Source organism: Herpailurus yagouaroundi, unplaced genomic scaffold (assembly GCF_014898765.1).
Source record: "Herpailurus yagouaroundi ecotype Mexico unplaced genomic scaffold, PumYag 483, whole genome shotgun sequence".
Classification (NCBI taxonomy): Eukaryota; Metazoa; Chordata; class Mammalia; order Carnivora; family Felidae; genus Herpailurus; species Herpailurus yagouaroundi.
This window is the reverse complement of record NW_024412700.1, coordinates 326,835-335,517: the sequence shown is the minus strand read 5'-3', so window position 1 is coordinate 335,517 and position 8,683 is coordinate 326,835. Positions and strand designations below refer to the sequence as shown.

At 61.2% G+C, this 8,683-nt stretch overlaps 1 protein-coding gene across 3 annotated transcripts in view; it reads right to left on the bottom strand.

The window, feature by feature from the left end:
- Window positions 1-1,059: 1,059 nt before the first annotated feature.
- AGAP3 (ArfGAP with GTPase domain, ankyrin repeat and PH domain 3) overlaps window positions 1,060-8,683 on the bottom strand; it is a 58,304-nt gene continuing 50,680 nt past the window's right edge. For 2 of the 3 annotated variants that reach the window (XM_040464429.1, XM_040464430.1), the window contains exons 12-18: window positions 6,615-6,728; window positions 4,740-4,877; window positions 2,885-3,039; window positions 2,699-2,789; window positions 2,330-2,552; window positions 1,408-1,663; window positions 1,060-1,266 (exon numbers count right to left, since the gene is read on the bottom strand). In XM_040464429.1, the coding sequence (XP_040320363.1) occupies window positions 1,060-1,266; window positions 1,408-1,663; window positions 2,330-2,552; window positions 2,699-2,789; window positions 2,885-3,039; window positions 4,740-4,877; window positions 6,615-6,728 (1,184 nt within the window). Of the gene's footprint in view, window positions 1,267-1,407; window positions 1,664-1,687; window positions 1,796-2,329; window positions 2,553-2,698; window positions 2,790-2,884; window positions 3,040-4,739; window positions 4,878-6,614; window positions 6,729-8,683 lie in introns of those variants that run through there. The other variant, XM_040464431.1, reaches the window with a different exon arrangement.

The following is an 8,683-nucleotide window of genomic DNA, read 5'->3' as shown; positions in this document are numbered from 1 at the left end:
GTGACCTACCTCCTCGCCTCTCCTCAAAAGCAAAGCCGAGGCCTGAGTCCCCGCGGCAGTGCTGCCCTAGTAAAGTCCAGCCACTTGCCCTTGTGGCTTCCTCAGAACTCTTCTCCTGCGCCTTGAGCGTCTCCCCGTAGGTCTGGCTGTGTGAGCTACTTCCCAGACTCTTAGGAAAGAGGACGACACTTCTGTCCTCCTTCTGGGTGCACTTTGGCCAGCACCAGGTGTGGCATGAGGTTACTGGAGACCAGCCGGAAAACCTTTCTGAGGGTAGGGGTGGGGCATGTGAGGAGGGGAAGCAGCAGAAAGCCTCCAGTAGGAAGCACAAAGCTCTGTACCTCCTTTCGGGGTTCGAAGCCAGTGCTACCCACAAACTCAACTACGCTGCTGGCAGGAAAGGGCCAAAGGAAACGCATGTAGTGGCCTGAGCAGAGACCTCAGGGCCTCAGGCCAACCGAGAGAGGAGGAAGTCCCAGAGTACAGACCGAAGACAGCACCAAGAAGTAGGGCTGAAGGACCTTTCTGGAAGGGCAGAGACATAAAAGGGGAAAACAAGGCCACACACAGTCTGGTTTACTGGCTCATCACACACACCAGATATGTACACAAACATAAATACTCCAATGTACAAATTTACACGGACTCACAGATCACCCCCTCGTCTCTTTCATCCAGCACCCCCCAACCTGTGCCCTATCCGTCCAGGCTCCGTTTTAGGATGAAGGCTTGCAGGGGGCTGGCAGGAGAAGGTAGGAATCTGGAGGAGGGAGAGGTCCTGCTCCCCTCTCCTCACAGGTACCTCCAAAGGGTCCTGTCCCTTTTCAGTGGCACCGTGGGGTAGAGGGCTAAAATACCTCCACTCCCCCTCTGCTGCAGCTCAAATCCCAGATGTCTCCTCTGGTCCCTCTGTCTTTCTCATTTGGCTCCTCTTCTGTTTGACTCTTCCTCATTTCCTCTCCTCCTTCCTTTCTCTGTCTTGGCTCCCCCCAGTGCGTGTAGGGAGGAGGGGCCCCAGGCCATGGAGTCCTTCTGGCCCCTGTGCCCTCTTCCTGGGCCTTATAGAAGGCTAGGACTTCGGTGCAGCTCAGCAGAGGTGTTGGCGCCATTGGCAGGCTCTCTGTTGGGGGTAGGTGCTAAGCCACAGCCCTCCCCAGGGCAGCCATGCTGGATCAAGATGTCCGCGCACTCCTGGCTACCGGCCCGACGGGCGTAGGCCAGCGGAGTCAGGCCCCGGGCGTCCCGGCTCCTCACGTCCACCCCATACTGCAGAAGGAAGCACATTTTCACAGTTGGCACGACATGGCAAGGAAGGTGTGGGTTCTTGGGGGCAGAACGGAGATCAGGTAGGTCAGAGGAGCCTTCGAGGGTGGCCCTGGCAAGGCAAGGAGGGAGCCCACAACTCACCCAGATGAGCAGCTGTGTGAAGACGACGTTGGCCATGGCGCTGGAGAGATGGAGAGCCGTCCGCCCATCCCCGTCGCCGTAGGTCTCGTTCACCTCCTCCTTGGACCCGTGGGCCAGAAGCATCACCAGCAGCCGCAGGTCGTCCTCCACCACGGCCCGGAGCAGCTGCTGTCCCAGCGGCACGTCCGAGCTCGGCAGCGGGGCCAGGAAGAGCTTCTGTTCGTACTTGGCCCGTATCCAGCGCTCCTTCTCCTCTCTGCAACCACAGGTCCATCGAGGCATGAGCCAACGGGCGGGGGCTGGGGAGGGTGGTCAGGAAATGGCAGGAGCACCCCGAGAGGGGAATCGGCAGAGACAGGGCATAGGACGGGGCAGTGGAGAGACAAACCTAAGGAACGGACGGCACAGAGCGGGTAATGCAAAGGGTGTGGAAGAGGCTGAAAGGGAGGAACACTGAAGAGAGGCCCCTCGGGGGCAGCAGGGATGTAGGGGGCTGAGAGGGCAGGAAGATTCCAGGCAGGGCTCCCGTGGTAGCTTATCCGGACCTGCTGGAACAAAGGGGGTGGGGGGCCTACACTAGGGGCCCGTGCGCTATCCTATCTCCCACCCATTCTCCCCATCTCAGAGCTCAGGCTAGGGCCTTCACGCCACAGAGCGATAGGGCCCTGCGCATGCGCCTCCTGCTGGCCCCTGACCTGCTGATAAGGCTCAGAAAGGGCCTCTTGTTGTGAGGAGCCTGAGTGACAGGCGGGGAGGGGGAGGGGCACCCCAAGGGGCCAACTGCCGAGCAGAGCAACAGCCAGTTTTAACCCTTGGAGCACGGCTGCAGCTACTCAGCACCATCCCGACCTTCCCCATACCTGGGCACCACCGTCCCTTCCCTTTCTGGCCAGCCGCAGGGCCCCCCCCTTCATCCACTCACCGGCAGGCGTCGGGCCCGGGCTTCGCATAGCCATCCAGGGCCCCCTCCCAGACACTGTTGGCCAGGGCATTGCCCATGGCGGTCATGACAGCCAGCAGCTCGGGTGGCCAGTCATCGAGGTCAAGGGAGCGGACGCGGGAGAGGTGAGCCCCCAGGTGTCGATGGGTCCCTGAGCACTCAATGCACATCAGGGCACCCAGGTTCAAGCTGGCCCAGTCTGGATCTAGGCGAGGGGAGGAAGCAGCATGAAGTCCACGGGCAACCAGCGTGAGACCACCAGGGAGGTCCCCTCTGGTGGCCCACCGGAAGGCTCTCGTCAGGCTTTCCCAAAGCCACCCCGACCCCAGCCCCGCCGGCCTCCACACTCACTGGGGGCGTCGCAGTCAATACAGAAGCTGTTGCCGCGAACAGTGCGAACGGCCTGCACGGCCAGGGCCGCGTTGTGGTTCCCCACGCGAGTCTGCACAGCGGGAGAGACCGGGGGCGGGGCGGGGGGGGGGGCGGTCAGTCACCAGGCCACCTTGGGTCCCACCCCAACCGGGCCTCGGTGCCAACCTTGTCCTTGGCGCTGCGGCAGCCCTGCAGGCTGGCAAGGATCTGGGCCTGCACGCTCTGCACCCACAGCTCCCGCTCCTCCGCTGTCGAGGCCTCGAAGTGCCACGTCTGCCCGGTGAGGGACACCAGCACAAACTCGAAGGACTCCTCCGCCTCTGTGGGGACAGGGATATTTGCCACCATCAGGGAGGGCGCCCCGCTGCCACAGCTCCATCCGCTCTCCTGCCTGCCTGGCTCTCATCCTCTTCCCCCCACCCCAGCCTCCAAGGCCAAGCCCACGAGTGCGGAGCAGCCCTCAAACCCCTCTTCCCGACCACCTGTGGCGCCTCGGTAAAGACAGGGTGCAAGGTCTTCGCATCCCTGGCTGGCACTGCCAGGAATGGGCCTGGAATTCGGAGCAGGGCGCCTCCCGGAGCAGAGCGGGGTGTTTGGAGAAGGATGCGACGGGTGCTAGGAGGCGACGCTGGGAGAGGGTGGGGGAAGGCGGGTGCGGGCACCATCCGTACATGTCAGCTGCAGCCGCCTCATTTTGCAGCTCATTAAACCCAATATTCCTGACGGCGTCAGCGTGGGGCTCCTGGGAGCCGGGCCCCTCCCCCGCTACCCTGGCAGAGAGAGGCAGGAAGGACAAGTGGATGGGGAGAGGAGGCGAGGTTGTCCCCACAAACTGGGATGTGTGAGCGGAAAGGGACCTGAGGACAGCCGTGGTGCCCCGCGCTGTAGGCCGGACCGCGACCCCAAGCGACGTGGTGAAGCTGTTCCAAGCTCTGCTCCTCTCGGCCAACAGAAGACAGCGACACAAATCTCATTCCCAGCGGTCAGCCACCCTACGGGTGAACGACTCCTAACGAGCACCGAGACTGAATGTGTCCTGGGGGCTGGAGAGACAACTCAGATACCTGTGGGGAGGCCCAAGGCCAGAGTTCAGGTTCTGCCCCGGGGGCCGCCTCTCGCCTCAGTGACACCCATTCCCTGGGCGTCTTCCTGCTGGGCTCCTGCTCTAAGGGCACCTCTAACAGAAACCGCCTCCTAGAACAAGAACGCTGGTACCCTTCCTTCCCCAGGCTCCACCGTTCCACCTCACCTTGCTCTCGGTACAGCCTCTGAACTGCACAAACCCGGCCCTTTGTGGGGCTCAGTTCCTGGGTACCTGGGTCCCCTGCCACGCGTGCTAAGCATCACTACACCACGGTAGGCTGGGAAGGGCGGCTCTTTCCCCTAGAGGTGATCTCCACCCACACCCCTATCCCTGACAGTCGGAGCGGAAATGAGCCACTACGCATCGAGAAGTTCAACTTATCTGGGAGCAAAGAGACTTCAACCACTGAGAAGAGGAACACTTTGAAGATACTTTGGGAGAAAATCAGAGAAGTGCCATGATCAACGCCAAATTATGAGAAAGGCCCCGTGGAAAACACTCGAGGAGCTGGAATTCCTTAGCTTAAAGACGACTAAGGAGAGACCTCGCCAGCTAAGACACACGTATCAAGCACCAGTTATGTGCCCGGCACTCAGGAAACTCAATGGCTGATACAAGAGACACAGAAAGCATAGGTCCTGCCCACGAGTCTTGGAAGGGCTATTGGAGTAGCCGCCTGCCGTCTTTTACCTTCTACAGGGAATAAGAGAGAAGCTCACGTTTTAGTAGAAAGGGTTTAAATTAGGCAGAAGAAAGCGCTTTTCTAAGATCCTGGGTCTAGATTACCAAAAGAAGTTGTGGAACTATGGTTATTGCTAATTATTATTACAAAACGCTTCCTCTAAACATGTTAAGAATGGTGTTGCTTTTAGGGTACTATCCCCAAATCCCACAGCCCACCTCCTGTGCCCCAGTTTCCCTCTAGGTCCCCCTAACCTTCAGCAGCACCGCTGGGGCCGTCTGGTCGGGGGGTCCCGGTGCTCTTTTTCCGCCGGTGCTTCTTCCGGTTGGAGTGGGGAGATGGGGGAGGCTCCAGCTTGGGGCTGGAACTGAGCACCTCAGCTGGGCCACTGGCTGGTGAGGGGAGAGTTGGAGAAGTGTGGGAAGAGGGAGGGAGCGCGAGACCTGCCTCGTGCCACTGGGAGCTCCACCCTGAACTGCAGCTGGACCACCCTGGGAGAGCCCCGGGGAGGGGGCTGCCGGCCGGTCCCAATCCCAGAGCTCCCCCAGCCTTGAAGGAGAAGAAGGTGAAGGGAGAAGAGTGTGGGGAACTCGGATTAAAGGCAAGGAGGCATCGTCGGCGGCGGCGGCTAGGGCAGGGCGGCCAGGGCCTTGGCAGCCCGGAGGGGTGGAAGGCGGCCCAGGGAACTCACAGGGAGCTGAAGCCCCAGCAGCTCCGCACCAAATTTATCCTCAATCACACTCCCCGCTCCTCACAATTAATAGCAGAATTAGAAACAATCAGGGAGCTGCCTAATTACTGTCAATTAGAGCGCGCTAATCAAGCTCCCGTCTCCCACACCCCGCCCGGCGCTCACCACTAAATGTCAAACTTCATTAGAGGCAGACACGCTCCCTCCCTCCCTGCCTTCCTCCTTCCAGACTCAACAGAGGGGCCCCAGGCCGTCAGGACAGTGACTCTGGGAAGCGCCCTCAGCTCCCCTTCTCCAACCCTCCGTGGTCACTGCCCCCAGGGGCGCTTGCACTTGGAGCAGGAGGTGGGGGAGATCCCCTGTGCTGTGAGCACCCAGTTCTTTCCTGCCGGCAGAGCTCAGACGGGGGGTTAGGGGGTTAGGGGGTTAGTGCTTCGAGGGGGATGGGAGCCCGTGAGGGGCTCCTGGGAGGCACGTGGGGAAAAGAGTTGATGGGCCTTGGGCCAGCCAGGCACTGCTGCCCCGCCTGAGGCAAAGTGGGAGGAACAGCTTTGCCTGGGCTTCTGACGGGACAGGGAACACCCTGGACTGTCCTGCTTCCCTCACACCCTTACCTGGGAGAGGAGAGCAGCCGTGTGCCCATTTCCCTTTCAATCTGCAGAACTGCTGAGCTGTGACCGGAGGGTTAGGATACGGGGGAGAGAAACTGGGGGAGGAAGGGGGGAAGGGCAGTGTGTGTGTGTGTGTGTGTGTGTGTGGTGGTGGTGCTCACTGAAGAGGCAGGGAGAAGAAATAAGGGGAAGGGAGAGTCGGGATGTGAGCAAGGCACAAAAATGGACAAAAGGGGAAGAAGAGGAAGGAAGGCGGAAGGCGGGTGGGATGGCGGAGAGAAGGCCGAATTTCCGACCAGCTACACGGGATGGGGCCTCAGCCTGTCCAGCAGCAGGCCGGGGAAAACTGTCCGGATCCTGGATCCTACCTCTAGGAACCCCCTTCTCCGCGGTAGGAGAGTTGCCGCCTTCCAATCGCGTTCAAAGCCCCCAGCCTCCGACCCCCCTACTCCGCCGCTTCCCTGTCCCCCCCGCGGTGAGGCTGATGAGCTGGCTGCGCAGGGGGCTGATGGGGATGCGGGAGGCGCCACCGGCGCTGCCTGGGGACAGCGGTGGGTGGGCAGACGAGCTGCAGAGGGAAGGTCTCCGGCACCAGCCAGCCACAGGCAGGGCCCGGGGGCAGCAAAGGGGTAGACGGGCACGAAGCGGCCTTTGGTTGCTGGAGAAGGCAAGGGCTACGGCGGCGTTTCTCAGACCACCCAGCGCTGGCCCCGCAGCGCTCTGCCGGGCCCCTCCCCTTGGCCTGGGCACCATCCCAACACAGCCTCCCAGGCTGCGGACGCTGCCTGGCTGCCCTCCTCTGTGTCGCTGAACAGGGTCCTGCGTACCTGGGGGCAGGGCATCACTCCACTGGTCGGCGCTGGAAACGGAGCAGGAGCGCTGGTGCAGCCCCTCAGGGCGAGGGCCAGCCCAGGCCGGGCTGCTGGCCGTGTAGGGGGCACCTGGGGGTGGGGGGGGGGGGGAAGGGTCAGACTGGGAAGGGAGGCTGGGGAAGGGGCACACAGACTTTCCTGAAAGTAGGGCTAAGGGCAGAACGTGCGAAATTCTAGCAGAATGTTGACCGGAAACGAGGGCTTTGCCAGGTACCGGGCCAGGCGTGCTGGAGACCCAGAGGCCTCACCCGGGCCCTCCACAGCTCGGGAGGCAGCTGGTCCCACGTTTCACACCCCTCTCCGTGAAGAGCACGTCCGCCCCTGCCCGCTTCCTGTAGCCGGAAGAGCGGGGCACGGGGTCCCCACACCCCCATGACCACGGTGCTCCTCGCCTGGCCACCGGCCCCGGCCCCCTTCCCCTCCTGACCGGGCCCCTGCACCCTGCATTCTAGTCCACACGTGCCATTTGCTTTGCCTCAGCTTTGGTGCCATTCCGACGAGAAATAAGTGTATCAAATTCAAGTAATTATGTCTAATTAGTATTAGTAATTATCCTGTTGGGCTGGAGAAAATTAATCTTTCGTTTCCCATCAGGGAGGAATGGCAGAGCCAAGGGGAACCAAAGGCTCAGGAGTCCAAGGCCAGGGCAGGAGGGCCTCGCATGCCCTCACAACTCCCGCCGGACTCCCTCGGCGCGGAGTCCCTCAAAGAGAGCCCGCGGGGACAGCCACGGGGCCTCCGCTGCCCTCTCACCTCAGGCCACCTAAGCATGGGGACTGAGGCCAGAGGGCAATGGCGACGGGAAGTCTGAGGACAGGTGGACCACGCCCGAGGTGCTGGAAAAGCAGAGGCGGCCGAGCGCTGGAGGTTAGTAAGGAGGCAGAGACAGGGCCCGGGGCCGGACACGGTGGAAGAGCAAGCATCAAAAGTCAAGGCTTCCACCAGTCCCGGGAACACACGGGCGGAGTTTCTGGAAGCCGAGGGATGGGAAGCTCTGGGCTGAAGCCACTAGAAGGTAAAGAAACAGGCCAGACACCCCTCGTGCTCTGGGGACGGTGCGATGCCGAAAGGTGGAAGGCAAGTTTTGTGTTTCTCTTGTATTCGTGACACCCGAGGCAGGACCAGACGCTCCGTAAGTGCCTATTAATATCCGTGTGGTGCCAACACTGCCTGCTGGTCTGCCCCACTCCCCGTCCCCCCCATCCCCCTCGAGGCAACATGCCGGTACTTTCTCTTCACAATCCCGCCCCCCTGCCACTCTGGGCTGACAGCTCCCTGCAAACGGCCCTTCCCGGGGCACCCTCGCTCCCTGGCAGGAGACCCTCCGGGGCGGCATAGGCAGTTCCTAAATTCTCAGAGACCTCGCTTCCCCCTACCCCTCTCCCGCTCCCATCCCCTCCTGGCTTCCAAATCTTACCCCTGCTTCGTCCCCAGCCCCACCCAAAGACATCACAGGCCCAACTTCCTCCCCGAGCCCCCCAACTCAAAACCCCCGAGGGAGGGAAAGTGCTTTCCCTTTTCTTTGTTAATTCTCCCCTCATTACGCCTGCAATCCCACAATCAGTGTGCACTGTAATTGTCGAATTTGATGCTAATGATTAATGAATTAAACATGGAGCCATCAATTAGTCCTCGGAGGATAATTCTGCATAAAGCAGCGGATAATGTAATTACAGTAACAAAGATAATGAGATGTTAACATCGCCCGGTGAGCGCGAGACATGTGTGAGTGTGCACGAGGTCGGTGTCGGCGTGCGGTGGAGGGGACACAGGCTTGGGTAAATGCCCCGTCTGTGTGTTCTGGGGACGCCGGTGCTCGTGGGTGCCGGGAATCGTGCGGGTGAGCGTGCAGGGTCTCTCTCGTCCAGGCGCACCCCTCCCCAGGGGAAGGCTATCAGGGCCCAGGAATGTGACAGGACAGGGGGTCCCACTGTTTCCCTTTGAGGAAGCCGCCCAGCTTTCCCCTCGCTACCTGACTTCAAGGAAAGGCTCCCCCCCTAGAGTCCTGACACTTCCTCATCCTC